At 43.0% G+C, this 17,778-nt stretch overlaps 3 protein-coding genes across 3 annotated transcripts in view; 2 read left to right on the top strand and 1 right to left on the bottom strand.

Moving 5' to 3' along the window:
- The window catches only part of LOC147158909 (steroid hormone receptor ERR2-like), a 98,520-nt gene that overhangs the window by 19,448 nt on the left and 61,294 nt on the right, over positions 1-17,778 (top strand). The window lies entirely within an intron of this gene.
- Positions 1-17,778, top strand: part of flvcr2b (FLVCR choline and putative heme transporter 2b) — a 70,683-nt gene that overhangs the window by 29,685 nt on the left and 23,220 nt on the right. The gene's annotated exons all lie outside the window — the stretch shown is intronic.
- On the bottom strand, positions 1,367-10,308 carry LOC147158911 (transforming growth factor beta-3 proprotein-like). Its single transcript, XM_086060906.1, has 7 exons — positions 9,845-10,308; positions 5,308-5,471; positions 3,446-3,575; positions 3,250-3,357; positions 2,994-3,159; positions 2,065-2,218; positions 1,367-1,558 (listed from the first exon to the last, which is right to left on the bottom strand). Exons 1-7 carry the CDS (start codon positions 10,287-10,289, stop codon positions 1,400-1,402), a joined length of 1,326 nt encoding a protein of 441 aa, XP_085917032.1. The 5' UTR covers positions 10,290-10,308; the 3' UTR covers positions 1,367-1,399.

The raw sequence follows: 17,778 nt of genomic DNA, 5'->3' as shown, positions 1-17,778 counted from the left end.
GCCTTAAAATGTAGCGTCCAAAAATAAAAAATAAAAAAAAATCCATAACGGTCATGTTGGCAGATTGAAAGGGACAAAAAGTTTGATTGTTTTTACGGTTGTGCTTAGTTGAGCTGTGAGTTTCCAAAATACAAAAAAGGTCTCGCTTTTCTCGTCTTTTTATTCATTTATTTTTTTAACAACAATCATCACATCAACAAATCAAACATTACTGGCCAAAAAGGGAACTAAGTGCCATTTTATGTCTCAGGTTTTATGCAAGGAAATGAAAAGAATGAATAATGATCAGTGGATATGACGGGAATTTTTGTGTTTGACGAGAAGAAGAAGAAGACGACGTAACCGTAGATGGGACGTAATTGCTACCAGTTGCGCAATCTGCCAAAAGTCGGCTCATCAAATGACATTGCGCAACACGGCCCAACAAATATCTTGACAACAAACGCAGGTCTTCATCGTCGTCATCATCATCTTCATCATCATTGTGCTCCATTTGTCGCAATAAGCGTCCGTTGGCTTGTTTCCGTCCGTCCGTCTTTCCGTGATTGGACTTTCCTTTCTCTCAGTCAATGCATGTTTGGCTAATAAACACTCGGATGACAATAATGCCTGCGACAAAAGTTCTGATTTGAAGCGATTGCGTTCATCAAAAGTTCTTTGATTTTAAATTCCACTTTGAAAATATGGCTCAATTTGAAATTTCATGTTCAAAATTGTGATTTACAGCTTGACATTTTCAATTGAAGTTCTAATTTGACGTGTTCTAAAAATCACTATTACAATTTTTTTTTTTTACATGAATCATAAAAAAAAAAAAAAAAAAAAGATGGTGAAATTTCACATTCAACTGTTTTATGACAATGTAACCCATCCATATTCTTAACCAGTTATATATTTTAAAATAAACTGTCGTGAAATTTCCCATTCATGTCTCTAACTTGAAATGTCACATTTGGGGAAAAAAAAAAAAATCAGATTTGAAGTATGACATTAAAAGACATTTGCTTTAAAATGATGTGAAATTTCATGAGGGTTTCGTTAAGACAACATTTGAATTTCCTCCAAATGAAATTTTGCCAAAGGCCTTGAAATGAGTTCTTCATCCACATTTGGATTGTTCCAAATTTAAAGAGAGAATTTTCTTGTGTTGGCTTGGACGGCATGACGCAGGTGTCCCTAATATTTTGGCCAGAAATGAGGACTATGAACGTCATCCTTGAACCAGCTCTCGGTTTTGACTTGCAGTTTAGTCACCAGGACTTTGCCATCCGGAATTTGCATTTTAAACGAAACACAACACCCCCCAAAAAAATCTCCAGCTTCAATATGCCCCCCCCCCCCCCAAAAAAAACCCCGTCCATTTTGAATCAGTGGCGATCCGATCATTGCGTGTTTGCCCTCAGCTGCATTTGCAAGACTTGACGATCATGTTGGAAAGCTGCTCCACTTTGGGGGTCCGTCCCGAGTAGTAGAGGATGGTGAGGGGCTCCAGTTCTTGGGGGACGCAACACGGCGACGCCGACGCCTCCGGGTTCAGAGTGTTGTACAGGCTCAGCAACTACACACACACACACACACACAACAAACACACTCTTGTGTTAAACTGGCACAAAAACACAAAATGTCTCAATGGATTCATATTGTGTCGAAAATCGATTATGCAAACGATTGTCAGGGATGATCGGAATCCGATCTTTAACAAACACCACGGAAAGCAGTCGTTCGACCAATCGATTGAGGGCTTTGTGTCTGGCTCCACCCACCAAAAGTGTACCAAACTGTAATTTCATATCAATTCCATATGTCGCCAAAGCACTACTTTTATTCTTGACAGGGCTGCAGAGAAACACAACGACAAATTGGCATTATTATTTTTGGGTGACTCAAGAAAGCGAGGAACGTTAACGCTAAATTGTAACATTTCGGTTCCAATAGAAATGCACCGAAAGGTGAACGCGGAACCGAGTCGGAACCGAGTCTTTTCAAGTGCTAGTAAAGTTTCCATTTTGCAAGTTGCCTGAAGATATTTTTTTGGGCCGGCGCGAGCCAAACGCCCGATCTTACCGAGCTGTGCGGCGTGTCGGAGCTCCTCAGGTAGGGGCACGGCCCCGAGCAGTAGTTTGCGTCGTAACCGCTGGGCTCGTGGATCCACTTCCAGTCCAGGTCGCGCCGGAAGTCGATGTGCAGCCGGCGCACGCAGCAGCTCTCCTCCGCGTTTCTGCGGGCCATCGGGTCGCACGTTGTTGACATTTTGGGACGGCAAAAAGGCAAGCTTTGCACATTCTTTGTTTTTTCTCAAAATAATGTCCTTACCCAGCTTGATATGATTTCTGGGTTTTGTTATCAGTTTTCTTGAGAGAGAGATTTTGTTTTCTTATTGTTTCTTTTATGCTTTTTTTGTTGGGGGGGCGGCCCTCTAAAGTCTCCATTTTCATTTCCCAGCCGCCCAAATGTTAAAATTGTAGTCAAAGTGCACGGAAATAAATGATTAGTGGACATTATGTGCATCATCAGCTAATTGTGTGTTTTTAATAACCTCTAACGTCATTTCACAAATGATTTATATAAATACACATTTTTGTAATCCATTTAGAATTGAATTATGAAATATGAATTGATAACAATGTAACATTTATGCTCATTTCCATTAGCCCGGTCGATAGCGTTTTGCACGATTATATTAGCAGTAAGCTAGCGGACGTTCGTTTGACGAAGTTCTGTGGTTTGGTTGAACTCGATTTTTTTATTCGACGATTATTTAGTTCTTTTCCTTTTCTTAATGTGATGTTCTTTAATTGTCTCCCAAGTTTTTTGGCAGCGAGTGAGCCAGGAATACTTGTTAATGATTTGAAATATTTAAAGTGTGTGGGAAGGGTAAAAAAAAGTAAAACGATTTTTCTTTTTTGGGGTGGATCCGAGTTGGTTCTGCAACGCATTCCCCAGCGATGGCCGTCAAACGGCGACCTCGGTCGGGGTACGAAAGTGTTTCTTACGAGAAGCAGTAGTTGGTGTCCAGCGCTCTCTTGCGTCTGCGCGAGGACTTTGAGTCCAGGCGGTGAGGCGGGATCATCATGAGGATGAGGTGAGGCAGGTTCTGCTCCTTGTTCCTCTTCAGGTGGCCGAGGTCCAAGCGGCTCTGCTCGTCCTCGCCGTCCACGCCTGGTTTTCGGACGAAGCGCGCGGGGGGGGGGGCGGCGCGTTTTAACCCGGCTTGTCGGACTTTCGGGGGAGTTTTTGCGACTCGGGTACCTTTGAACTTGACGTCCAGAACCTCGTTCTCGCTGTCGATGATGTCGCCGTTGGGGCCGAAGGCGTGGCAGGGGCAGTGCACGCTGATTTCCAAACCCAGATTACTTCCTGGTGTCAAATGAAAAGCAACGTTTGGGACCAATCAAAGACGGGGGGGAAAAAAAGCGGAAGGGGAAGACCTGGATCTGATCCCGACCTCTGTTGGTCAGCCACTCCCGCGCGGCGTCGGTCACGTCGAAGGAGACCCATTCGGGCGTGCCTTTGGTGAGCAGGTTCTTGGCGCTGATGTAGCGTTGCTTCCGGATGTGTTCGTTGGGCCGCACGACCTGCAAAAATCACGAGGCCGTTTGGTGACGAAGGCACAACCGAGCTTAGGAAATTCGAGTTCCGGATATTTACTCAACAGCCGGAGTCCAAAAGGTTTTTTATTTGAACCTGAACATGATTCTGTCCTTAAAATTTTTTTTTTATTTGACGCCGTGTCAGCTCTTTATTTGAAGTAAGGCATTTATTTGGGTGGAGCTTCACACGTTGCTGTCCGTCAACTGAAAAATTGTTACAAAGACAATTGAATGTGTATTTTAACGTAAGACGCTTCTTTCTATAAGCGGACTTCGCACTCGGTTATGAATTCAAGTTCAAGAATACAATAAACTGTGTTTATTTGGGGCAAGGAATCTGTTTAGGCCAGTATTGGAGAAAATACTGCGTGGTGTGAAAAGGATTTCATTTGCAAAATCCAGTTATTTTTTTTCTTTTTTAATTGCTTAAAAATGGCTACCAGGCATTTATTTGAAGTAAGGCCTTTATTTTTAGTGGAGCTTGACACATTGCTGTCCGTCAACTGGAAACTGTTCCAAAAGAGAATTGAATGTTGATATCGTGTAAAGCGCTTCTTTCTATAAGCGGACTTCGCACCCAGTTATTATTTATGGCCTGGCAAATTTATCTGCACACTCGGAAGGTGCGGTCGGAGTTTCGCTGTTTGTTTTAGCCAACAATAAGCCCTGTGTTTATTTGGGGCAAGGATTTTTATTTTACAGTAGAGTTTCGGCCAGTTTTGAAGAAGATACAGATTGGTGTTCAAAAAATGTTGATTTGAAAAATCAAGATGTTTTCATTCCTTTTATTAATGGCTTAAAAATGGCTATTTATTTGAAGCAAGGCATTTATTTGGTTGGATCTTGACCACGCTGCTGTTACGAGAGAAACGATTCTTGCCTGGTTTTTCCGTTAAAGATGACAAGTCACCTCGTGATTATTTGGGGCAAGGCATCAATCGGAGCGGAGGCCACTAACATGATGATATGCAGTAAGGTGTTAAGATTTCATTAGAAAATTCGTGCAAATGTCTAAATTGTCGTTGAGAGGGAAGACGAGCCTTTTATTTGAAATCAGAAGATTTCCAGCTCATGTGATATGATACGTGTAGCCTGTCGGTTCATTTGGCGTGTTTTTGGCCCGCTGGCGCAATACGCCGTTTGCTGGTTTAGCAGGCACACCTGGAGACAATTTGCGCACGTTGGGATCCAAACAGACGTTCGGGAACGGCCACCCGAGCGCTTGTTTGTCCATCCGCTGGCGGCGGCCCGCAAACGAGCTGGCCCGTTTCCATCAAAAGCGCTGGGTCTGCTCGCCATCACCGTCTATTGGCCTTGACGGGCGCCGCGAGCGAGCGAGCCGCCAAAGACGGCGTGACAATCTGGTTGGTATTAAGGACTGGTAATGATCTTTGGACGGCTCCCTCATGTTGAGGACATTAAAAAGGCAATAACGCAGCGACTTAATGACATTTCCTTGGACAAGCGCGTTACATAAATCCACTTGGCATACGAGAGCGCGCTTTTCCGATTAGCATCTTAAATATCAAATATTTGGTGGGGGGACACATGAGAAGCGGACGTCGGATGAAATTACCGAGCAAAGCTTCTGCTAAACGTTTTCTTGCCGGACTTTGGTTTGGCTCTCAAAGCACCAAGAAATCGCATTGACCAAATTCTCCATTTTGTGGGGGTGGGGGTGGGGGGGGGGGGGTAGTTTAACAGTACCTTTACGCACCTGGTAGAGCTCAATCCGCTGCTCGTTCCGCCTGGCGCTGGCGTTGGGAAGCCTCAAGGCTCGGAACTCGGCCCGGAACAGGTTGGTGGCGTTTCTTTCCATGGCGGAGACGTTGAAGCGGAACAGCTTCGACGTGATGCCTTTCGGGCAGTACGGCAGGTCGTCTGCCACGCGAGGAAGGGAGGAAAGATTTTACAATCTTAAAACATTGTTTTCATGTTGTCGACAGACCACTTTGAAGGACCAAGACTGCCAAAACGAAAAATAAATAAATGACTCAATGAATGAATTCAAGTGAAAATAAAAACGGATATAGAAAACATAAATAAATACAAAAAATAAATATATATATCCCCAAATAATTTTAAGTAAAAATAAATACAAAAATAAACGAGGTTCGAAAAATAAAAATAAATATAAAAAATAGGTCGAAATAAATACAAAAATAAATATGTAAATAGAATTAGATATCAATCAATAAATAAAAACACTTACATTTATTTGTTTCATGGTGTTAGGTCGAAATGTTATTCAAATGAGGGGGGCGGTCCTAATCGTGCCTTGGGTTGGGCTCCGCCGTTGCAAACTGCCTTTCGTTTTTTGTCAGCAGATCATGTTGAACATTTCAGATCTAAAACGCTTTCACGTTCAATTTTCTCTCATCGTTTTGATGAAAAACAACCTGACACAACAATTGCGGTATATCAACGAGTGGCTACGATAGCTCCGAGCTACGAGCTAGTCAGTTAGCCAGCATTAGTTAGCGCTCAGATTAGCATTACTGTTGGAACGTTATTGCCGTTGGATTGGATTCATGTTATATTATAATTATAATTTACTTCTTTTTTTTTTCTTCTTTTTTTTTCTTTTTTTTTTTACCTTTCACTGTCATTCCACCTTCCGTCTGTCTCATGCGTTTGTGCTTGTTGCACTCACGAGCTGCAGATTTGCAAGGGGGCGTGTCACCGTGGCACCGTGTCATCATTTTCGTCTGGTTTTTGTTCATGACCTAAAACGTCCATAAATTCCAGTCCCAATTTTTAGGAAGTGAAGTACATTTTCGTCTCGTCTTCATGAGTCGACGAAAATCATACTGATTTAGTCCCGGGTATCGTTTATGAACGAGGGTTTTAGTCCAGTCTTAAGTTAAACGCGTGAAATGTCTCGTTTTCATTGACGAAATTAACACGTGTGTGCGTGTGGTTCTGCACACGCATTAAGATTGTGTTCCCACCATTGATCTCTCTCGTGAAAAATTTGGCGATGTCATTTCTGTGCCATCTTCGCTCCGTCGCAAAACAATAGCGATCGTCCCTCACGCTCCGATCAACAGCGCCGACGGAGAGAAGGTTCCGAAAAGGCGGCTTCTTCCTGCCAGTCTGCGAGCGGAAAACAAACCAGCAAAAAAATGCGCGTTTTGGTCCAAGCGGACTTGGCGGGCCGCAGCGAAGCTGAAGTCCAATTGCGTCACAGGTCGCGCGGCTCCCTTTGATGTGAGCAGGTGCTCTTTTCAAGCTCACGCCAAATCGGTTCTTACCCCCCCCCCCCCCAAATTAAAAATCTCTTTCCGATGAAAGCTTGCCGATCGCTGTGGCCGATTGCGTCGTGATCCGCGCACGAGCTGTAAAACATCTGTTGGCCTCGTTTTGCGCGACATCGTCTCGGCTGAAATTGCAGCCGCGGGCATTTTTTCGTGTGTTTTTCTTTGAAAGGCGTCGAAAATGATTTCATTCGTGCATCGAGTTTCGCGCTTATTAACACGCTGGCGAGTGGACGTTTATCCCGTCCCAGAAGACCTTTCAACCATAAACGCCACTTAAATCCACTCTAATAAGGACACGTGGAAAATAAATGGGAGTTTATTTTCGAGAATGCCAACCAACTCATCGTTGCCGATTGTAGCCTGAAGTCAATTAATCGTTTGTGCGGCAAATCAGAAGCGGCACCTCAAGCGTGTGTGGAAGCATTTGACAAAAAAATCGTACCGTTGGCATGATCGCTTGCAAACTAGTCAGTCCTCAAATATCGCCAGCCTCTTAAAATAATGACCTACGCTATGTTTTGTTGTATAAATAAAATTGATAAATATAATTTTTTTGCCTTAAACATCTCAAGATGCTGTCCGCCACCTCAAATCTGCTACATCCTGTCAAAGAGATCAATTAATTATGTCCTTGAAATTAATTTATTAATACAGAAAATACCGTCAGAATGTGGCTCAGTTTTTCATGTTTGCTGAAAAAAATGAAAACGATGATTTGGCCAACGACTTTAGGAAGCTAACGATATGACAGAAACGCAAATGCTATGAATAGCCATCTGAAGCGGCTAACGCTAAGGCTAGCTGACACATTTTCATTGTACATGTTACAATGACATTAAAGATTCTATCCATCTATCTGGAAAAGAGAAAAGGCAGATGATTTTACGGTTGCGTCTGCTTAGCATGGCTAGCTAGCATCAGTTGCTTTCCGCGCGGACTTCCCAAAGTGACGTCGAGCAGAGAAGTAACGACTCGTTTTCTGCAAATAAAGTACTTTTACTCTTGTACGACTTTATTTAGGCATGTTTTTTCTTTTCTTTTTTACATTTACTAATTTACCGACAGAGTGCGTTAAATGGGGGAAAGTTCCTTACTCAAACGTTTCAAGATTACGAGCTGGGATTGCAACACCGTAAAATGCTGTCGTGATATTTTTGTCGTACGGTCAGAATGTTATCCCGGCCCACGCCGAGTAGCGAGTCTGCAGTTGTTACGTGATGTTAGTTGCATCGATTCTGAGTCCGTGAAGGTGTCTCGCTGTGATTGGATATTTCTTTAGCGGCTAGCATTAGCATGCGGTTGGCGGCTAATTTAGTGACGTCATCAATTAGTTGATGTCGACTGTCATCATTTTGGGTCAACTCCCCCGAAAATCAAAAAAGTTTGCGTCATTCTGCTGCTAGCATCGTCTAGCATTGTCGTCTTGTCTTCTGCTGCCTCGTTCTTGTCAGAGCGCGCACGCTTGTGAAAAAAAAATGGCGTCAACCGCGGCGGAGGCCTGGCGTGCAATTCTACTTGTTTCTTCAGCTTTGAAATGCTCGCTGACAGAGATGCTGGCGGCGCAGCCGCGTTGAACTTAGCCGCCGCTATCGGTTTGCGTGCGGGCGGGCGGTAGCCATGAGTCATGCGTGTGAACGTTTTGTCGGGTTCGACTGCAGTGACGCAATCGAGGAAGGCGAGTAACGAGGAGCGGTCGGTCGGTCCCTCAGCAGGGAGCTTCTTTCATCAGCACGCGCCTTCCTCTCCACATTTTCCCACCCTCGCTCGCTCCCCTGAAGGCATCATCATCATCATCATCATCATCATCATCATCGTGTGTCTGACGGTGACCGCACAGGAAATTGGAAAATGTGTAACAGGAGAAGCGGCGGCTGCACTCGCCGCCACTTTATTAGGCACGCTTGCGCAATCCAATGTTGGACAATTGCGGCCGTCCTCGGAATGCGGCGCAGGAAACGCGTTGACGGCAAAACTGTCAGGTTTTTGGGGTGCATTCTTGTACTTGGAAAGCCTGTAATGGTGGAATTCCAGTCGCAGTGCGGCAGACGCGTCCATGTCAAAATTTGGCAGGAATAAAATAATAATATATAATAATGTGATGAAAATGTTCTTAATATGAAAATAAGTTGTCACTAACGTTTAGAAATGCAATTATGCCATCTAGTGGCAGAAAAATGACCACTCACTTTTTACAGTACAGCACATCTTTTTAATTTGATGAATTATGACATTACTGTATCGATCGCTAAAAGACGCAGCCATATTTCTATTGGTTTAACATTTTCCCCACTTTTATGTAAACAATAGTATGAAAACATAGAAAAAAACATATTTTATTATACATTTAGAACAGATATAAAATTTGCGATTAATCGTGTCAACTACTGAAGTCATGCAATTAATTATAATTAAAACATTTTACCGCTTGACACTCGTAATGTAAACATATCTCAGTATTAATAACTTCTTTTTTTTTTTTTTACATATTACATATTTATACTATATTTTTAATTTCTTGCTGAAATTCCAACCACAGCAGCAGGCACATTTGCAGATCCCATACAAAAGTCCCTACAAGAAAGTGCTGATTTTACCACCAAAAAAAACACAACATTACTCACATTTTTTTAAATGATGAGCGTGGCAAAATATTGGAAATGTTACTCAATATTATTTGGTGTTGTTCTGCATCACTTCAAACAATATTTGTAAATTGTAATATTGGATATATTAATTAATTCAGTGCCAATGACGGTTATAGACGTCAAAGATCCATTTGAACCCCCCAACATGCCGACCACAACTTCGGATACGCTTACGGATCTGCAAGAAAGTTCTAATTTCAACAAAAAAAAAAGAACATTCTTATATTTCGCTGGCTCGTAAGTTCGTCAAAGTGTTGTAAATCGATCTCGGCGCTATTCTGCGCTGTTCGGCGCCACGGACATTGAATCATCAAGAACGCGTGAAAACATTTGATTGTTTTGGACTCACTGCTCTCGGTGGGCCCGTAAACCACGTTGAACCTGTAGACCTCCTTGGCGTAGTACTCGGCGTCGGTGCCGTCGGCGCCGCACATCTCCTGCCGCTGCCTGGCGAGCTCCTCCAGCGTCTGGCGGGTGCTGTTGTAGAGGGCCCGCACCTGCTGGGGCGCCTTGGCGGGGGCCTGCGCGTGCGGGGGGGGCGCGCCGAGCCGCAGCTTGCTGAGGATCTGCCCGCGGATGGCCTCCACCCGCTTCCTCTTCACGTGATCCATGTCCACGGCGGCGCAGGTGGACAGCGGCGAGCCCAGCGCGGCGCAGTGGAGCAGCAGCAGGACGCACAGCAAAGCTTTGCACGCGTGCATCTCCCGCCCCGCGGGGGTTTCGAACCCGGATCCGGTTAGAAAGCTCCCCGGCGTTGAAATCGGCTTGTGTCGTGTCCCGGTGGATGTTTGCATGGCGGGAAACGGGACGAGGGCTTTTTATTCCAGCCCACATGCGCGGCGCTGTGACGAATGGAGGGAGGGGCCTCGGCCCCGGCCCCAACGACTTGCGCTCGAGCAGACGAGCACTGTGACTCAGACACGTGAAGGGAAGCTTTTTGTTTTTCTATTTGGGGCACATTAGTCACTTTGGAGCTATTCGGAGGGCTCCGATTTCCTTCCCATTAGCAGCTTTTTTCCTGGAAAGTCCACAAAATCAACTGCTTGGCCTTTCAAAAGGCTGCCTCGGGCACCACCTTGTGGTCATTTGAGGAACTTCATGCCTTTTTTTTTTAATTTATTTATTTCTTTTTAACCCTTTCAGACCCCAATTTTTTTTCTGCTGGGTTTTTAAAAAACATTTTTTTACTCTTATTACATAACATAAAAAAAATACTTTTTTTGGGGGGGGGGGGTTACCTCACGTTTTGAATTGTTATAGTGGACGTCACGTGTTATATGTAAGATTTTCAACATGAACATCATGCAAATCAACTTGCGATTGTGATTGGTTAGCTCGGATCCAATCATCAACCACAAGTGGTGACATCATCCAAATGATGCATTTTTATTGGTTTAGGAAACACGCAAATATGTCCTGTCCACTGCAACGATGCTAATGTGAAAATAAATGCTAACATTTAGCATGATGGAATTACACAGCCATTTGATATTGCACGTAGTTAGTACCTCCATTTTGCAGGGTCATCTCTATTTCTCTCTCGCTCGCTCTCCATAAATATGTATTTATGTAAAGATATATATTTATGCGTATATATTAGGCACTGGCCCGTTACTGGTTAGATGGTTTACGTGGTCACCTGCAAGAGTGAGGGGAGGTCTAAGCAGGGCTTGCAGAGTTGAGTAAATGAGGTGCCACTTTGATTTAAATATTTTTTTTTCTTCTCCTTACAAGCAGAGAGAGGAGGGGCGAGCAGTTACACACAGCGGAGGAGAATGAAAGGCACACATGGATGCCTTTTTGCTCTGTTCATTCACGGGCATTGTCCTAAAAAAAAATGAAATAATGCTGCCAGTATGTGCTAGTTAGCCCCAAGGACATCATGAGTAGCCAATGAGTTTCTTGTAAAAATAGTGTTTTATTTTTCTAAGCTGAACATAGACCATGTTTCTTATTCTATGCGGAGGATAAGGATCATTCGCGTGTGACGTGTTACCTTTCATTTGACTACATTTAGCATCAAAATCTGTGTGAGAAAATGCACTTTGGAAGTGACGTTGTGGTCTCGATTGCGCCGATGACTGCCATTTTCTGTTGGGCAGGAAAAAAAAATCCGAAAATTGCCGCCTTTCCTTTGAGTGGAGTCTGCGTCTAATCAAGCATGCGGACGTTTGCGCTGGACGGCGTAGCGACCGTCTGGGGGATTCCGAGACCCCAGACGCTGAAAGTTGACATTTACTCCGATTGTTTTTCGCTCGCCGCCGAGTCTGCGAGCACAAAACAAGAAAAACAGGCCAGCTCGCGCCGCAACATTGTCCTCATTTGCTGGTCCGTGTTTCGCTGTAGAGCATGAAAATAGGAGGGGGGGGGGGGGGTGATGAGTCACACTTTAGGAATTTGAACAGGGGGACCCCTCAAGTCTGTGATGATGATGATGATGATGATGATGATGATGATGATGATGATGCAAGTCAAATGAGTCATGTGATGCGTCTGCCATGTGCGCGAGTCTGTTCGCCTTTTCGAAGGACGACGTCAGCGAGTGCGCCGATGACGTCGTTTCCAAAAACTCAAATTGACACTCAATCATCATTACTAGTCATTGATTTCAATCAATCAATCATTGATTTCATTCATTTGTTAAAGAAAAAAAGACATTATAAAGCAATATTCAAAGTCAAGTGAAAGAAATGAAAGGGGACAGAAAGAAGTCCAACTTGTTTTCTGTCCCTGATCACCACGAAACGAATGACAATCAGTCGAACAATACAACAAAATAATTCAACTTTGTGTCCGTCTTTTGTGCTCTTTATATTTTTTGCAATAATTGTGCTTTTATACTTAAAATGTTGTTTTACAATCAAGATTGTTCCACAGACTGACGCATCGAGTTTTCTTCTATATTTAGGTTTGGAAAAAATGTCTGTCCTCTTAATTTCTACTCACTTTCCCTTTCTTATAAATTTGGTTTGCATATTAACGAGTAAAAATGTCATGATGGGATTTGTACAATATTTGAAGGCGGTTAAACTCCATCAATTCATCTTTTTCTTTGAACTCAGCCGAAATACATCGCTAGGTAAGAAATGTGTTACTTTTTTCATTTTTGTCAGGGTGTTTATTAGGGGTGGGAATCTTTGAATGTCTCACGATTTGATTCCGATTTTTGGATGTGCGATTCGATTCAGAATCGATTTTCGATTAAGAACGCTTTTTGATTCAAAATGACTTGATTGACAATGATTTTTGCTTAAATTTAATGATGTTCAAGAAATCGTAATGATCTACTCCAGTCTGACTCGCTAATGCTAATTAGCGCGCTACTCGCGGCACTTTTATCACTCAAAAGAATGGCTCCACGCTGCAAAAAAACCCAGAAAACTTTTATTGAAATAACTTGACTTTTTCCCTTCTACTCTCTAATGTGGCTACAACTCAGACCGCATGGAACCACACTGCCCCTAAGTGGCCAAATCGGGTACAACATGAACAGCACTCCCAATAAAGGCACACACAAACAAAGGGAAGACAGTATAAAATAATTGAAATAAAATCGATTTTGGGACATTTAAAATCGATTCTGAATCCTACTAAATGACAATCGTGATTCTTATGAGAATCGATTTTTTGGGGCACACCCCTAGTGCGCACAAGTAATACACAAAAAAATACCGAAACGAACTAAAACGAAGTATTTTAGCAGCACCTTCCTGAAAACTAATTAAAATTAACTCAATTTAAAACAAAAAAAAACACACAACTCAAAAAACAAAATAAAAAGTAACTAAAATGAAAATTCCAAAACTATAATAACCCTGTTGTGTACACACACACGCACACGCACAGACGTTAGAGCTGGCCAGATTAGAGTTGGCGTCCTCGTGTCAAGTCTAGACAGGAAGTGAGTCTATGCCAGATTAGGGATTTTCTGTTTAGCACACGCACGCGCACACGCGCACGCACACGCGCACGCGCACTCTCTCTGCTTGTTGTGTTTTAGTCAGGAAAAGGGCCACCAAGTGTGTTTTGATGCTTTTGCTGGCTTTGCTCATCAAACACAAAAACACACAAATCCATTCCAGAGGACAACACACCCACAAAAGACAGACATCTCACAACAATACACAACGAGGAACAACACACCCACCTCGGTATGACACACACGCGCACAAAATCGCGTTCATATATTTGTCCTTTTTTGCTTGTCAAACACAAAAGTCAGAAAATATGTTGCGTATTTGTCTTTAGTTTGAGGTTTTTTTTCTCTTTTTGTCGTCGTCCTTGGCGGGCGGCGTCCCGCAGCGTGTGTCCGAATGAAAGCGAGCCCCCGCCGCTCTCATCTGCTCACCTGCGGACCCCGCCAGGCCTCGGCCCGCACCTTTGCACCCAGATCGCAGATGGGGATGCATAATAAGACGCGCGCGCACGCACACACCGGCGTTGATGGCGAACGGCCATTTTGGCTGCGTTTGATGGGAGGGGCTCTAAGACGTGCGAAGTCTGCGTACCGGATGAACCCGTGATGACCTTTTGGAGCGCGTGCGGCTGCTTTTGTGTATTGTGTGTTCACGTGTCTGTTTGTGTTTGTTGTGTGTGTGTGTGTGTGTGTGTTTAGCCATTAGCCAAAAAGTAGCGTGTGTGCGCGCGTGTGTGTGTCTGGCGCGCAGCCAACAACCTGCATGCTGCGCATGTGTGTGTATAAATATGTAAATAAGGTCATAAAAATGAATATTCATGAGCACCAAAGCGCCGTGTAGATGAGCCTTCTTTTAAAAAAGTACCTTTTTAAGCGAGTCAGCACTTTTCCAAACAGTCAGAATAAGAAACTGTCAAAAATAAAAGTGTTGCGGAGAAGAAAAAAAAAAGCAGAAATTGTGCATTGGCGGCATCCACCAGCAGAGGGCAGCATCGGCTGGCAGGCAGGAAAAGCAACAACTTGCTCAACTCTGCTGCTGGAAATGATACACAACATCAGAAAGGTTTGGTCGCATACGAACGCCGTAGCACGTGACCTGGCGTTCGCAAGCGCGGCTGTTCATTTATTATTATTATTTACAAATTGTGGACAATCTAAAGTATAAAAAAAATGGCTTGTAGTTGAACAAATGGGACGTTTTTGTGAGGATTCCATGTTTATATACAGTCAATATATATTTTTTCCAAACATAATCATAATGTTGATGCAATCGTTGACTATATATTGTTTTTATGTTCATTTAATTGACATTTTCTTGTTTAATTATAACTTTAATTGTTCTCTCACAAATTTGCGTACTTGACGCTTATAATTACAAAGTTACTGCAGTTCATTTTGAATAGTACGCACTCAAAATACATATAAAGTTTTTTCTAAGGCACTTTTCCTCTTTTTTTGCACCAGTCAGTTTATTTTAGTGAAGAAAGCTTCACTCATGATCACACATTTGAATATGAAGTTTTATGAACTCATTTACTGCCGGCTATAAACGTCTTTATATTTATTTGAACTATTTCTATTAGTTTAACATTTTGTTTCCACTTTTGTTAAGAATATGAAAACCTAGAATTTTTTTATTGTATATTTAGAACAGATATGAAATTTGTGATTAATCGTGAATTAACTAGTGAATTCATGAGATTAATTACGATTCAAAACTTTCATCGCCTGACGCCCCCAAATTTTTTATAATATTTTCTTTACTTAAAAAAAAAAAATCATTCACTGCCATTGACGGCTATAAACGTCAAAAATTCATTTGAACTATTTCTATTAGTTTAACATTTTGTTTCCATTTTTGTTAAAAAGAAAACCTAGAATTTTTTTTATTGCACATTTAGAACAGATATAAAATTTGTGATTAATGAATTAACTAGTGAAGTCATGCGATTAATCGCAAACTTTACAGATGGAAATCGGTGAATCGCGGTCGGTGGCCGATCAATAAAAATGATGTGATCAAGCAATACGCTATTCTTTTGTCAATTTGGAAGTGAATTATGGATATTGGCTTTGGATAATATGTTGGTGCGCTTTCTCGTTCTCCTCCCGGTTGTGCAGTCGTCCGTCCCGTTACGTAAACGACCTGACGCATGTAGTGCATTGACGCCATATTTCCGCTCCTTCCTGCTTCTGTCCACTCACAAGTCTTCTTCATTTCTCACATGAGTGCTTCCGTATCGTCCCGTCTTGACCCCCCCCCCCCCTTTTTTTGAACCTCCCACCTCCGTTCGCAGCTGAAGCTCATAAAACATCCAAATCTTGTGTTCAACATGTCCATGCGATGCCGTCTGGCTAATTGTGGGAATAACTCAGCCGTCAGCGGCGAGGCCGGCCCGGCTTCTTCGGGAGGTCGGCCGGGCAGGGGGGGGGGGGGGGGGGGGGTCAAGGTGAAGCCCCCCCTCTGCCTGTCAGTCCTCCGGAGGACACGTCGTGGACGTCGGCGCGACGCTGATGGAGGCTGATGACGGCCGCTCGCCGCCATTGTTTATTTGCGCGGCCTTGACTGACGGGCGGCTGCTGGGAAGGTCAAAGAGCGGCGGGGGGGGGGGGGGGGGGGTGGGGGGCTCTGCTCGGACCTTGTTTGCTCTAATTGCTGCTCATTTCATCATAAACACGAGCTTCATCAAACGGAAAATGACACGTTGCGTATTTCAAGCAGTCACTTTGCATGAAGGTCCGCTAGCTCAATGCTAACACAACGAGAAATGCCGTAGCCGGGCTAGCGACGAGCATGAATCAAGTGCAACTTGAATGCTTCAAACAACACATTCTAAGTCAACACTAACGAATGACCCAATTTGCCCACGTGTCAAGACTGTCGCAGTCTAGCGCCATCTACTGCCCAGGAGGACTTACTTGATGTCAGATTATTTTAATTAATTAATTTTAATGTTGGGTTTTCGTCAGGATTTGTAAGATGTTCACAGTTTTTACTTGTCGTAAAGACATTTTGAACATATTCAGACAGTTTTTCACTGTCTGCGAAGATCTTTTGAAACCTTTTACGAAGTCTGACGAAAGCCACAGACAGGTAACTTTTCATTTATGGATTTTTTTTACATTTCCACTTTACTTTATAAAAAGATGATGCTGGCACTGGGAACTCTCTACAATTTTAATTTAAAGCATTTAAAAAAAATATGTTGAAATTTTGGAAAACTTTATTTACAGTCAAAAACTTTAGGGAGCTATTTACTTGCTTAGTTTTTTAATTTAGCTTAACACATGCTGACGAGCCTGCAATTTTTCTTATCATTTTTTATTCAAATCTGTCTATTTCTTATATGTTTAAAATGAAAAAAAGTGTTGAAAATTGGAAAAGTTGTTTTAACAAACATGCTTAATAGCATTTCAACAAAGTAATTTTTTTTTAAATGTTGACACAAATATTTTCTCTTTTACTGCTAATGAATTATCGGCTTGAAATATCAATTATCGGCCTCCTTGACTACTAGTAATCGGTATTGGTATCGGCCCTGAAAAAAACATATCGGTCTATCCCTACTATTCTTTATCCTCTGCGAAAAACGACTCAAATACAAACTGATTGCTGGCTGACTTTCAGTAGTTGTGAAAGTCTTCTTTGTCTGTATCTGCATGACTGTTTTATACTGCCTCCTGGTGGCTAAGTCGCTCAGGCCAGAAAGATTTGCAACGAACAGTGGATTTTTTTCATGCCGATTACAATGAGCATTCATTCTTGTTGGATTCTCGCAATTCAGAGTTTATTTGAATGTCCACTAGCTTCATGCTAACATAAAATGTGAAACGTCATAGATGGGCTTATGAAATTAGCATGGATCAAATTCTGAGCTATAATGGAGGCGAGAAAGAGGATAAGCGATATTTCGGGGGTTGCACCTTCCTTCTCTTTTTGGACACTTGCAAAAAAAAAAAGAAAAGAAAAGCTTGTGCTGTATTCGAGCTTCTCCATCACCGGCTCCATTTTTAGCGTTTCCATTTCTGCCCCCCTTATTTTATTCCCCTCATTCGCCAAGCAAGCAAGTTTCTCCCCGCCCCGCTTCATCGAACCCGCTCGCTTACATTATCCGACACTATTGCTGTCCCCGCCTCCCCTCTGCGGCTTTCATTGCGACCCGCTGACCCGCCAACAACTATAAATATTTATTTGCGTCAGCTCGCCGGTAAAAATAACCGTGTGACAAAAGAGCGTCCTGGAGCGGCTCCAGGACGAGTCAGCATCGCAGGGAGCCCCGGGGCCTCGTGTCCACAGCGCGCCGACATGTTTGATGGCTTTTGTGGCCGGCGCCAATCAGGAGTCACTTAGCGAGGGCGTCCTCTGG

The sequence above is a fragment of the Leptonotus elevatus genome, chromosome 18 (assembly GCF_054856555.1).
Source record: "Leptonotus elevatus isolate MCC_2025b chromosome 18, RoL_Lele_1.0, whole genome shotgun sequence".
Taxonomy (NCBI): domain Eukaryota; kingdom Metazoa; phylum Chordata; class Actinopteri; order Syngnathiformes; family Syngnathidae; genus Leptonotus; species Leptonotus elevatus.
The sequence above is the reverse complement of the archived record's forward strand: the minus strand, read 5'-3'. Positions and strand labels throughout refer to the sequence as shown.

Excerpts from the sequence above, each read along its gene's own strand:
- LOC147158911 (XM_086060906.1), bottom strand. The coding sequence starts at position 10,289 with ATGCAAACATCCACCGGGACACGACACAAGCCGATTTCAACGCCGGGG. Across the intron at positions 3,358-3,445 it reads GGAGTGGCTGACCAACAGAG|GAAGTAATCTGGGTTTGGAA; the intron begins GTCGGGATCAGA and ends ATTTGACACCAG. Across the intron at positions 2,219-2,993 it reads GACACCAACTACTGCTTCTC|AAACGCGGAGGAGAGCTGCT; the intron begins GTAAGAAACACT and ends GATGGCCCGCAG.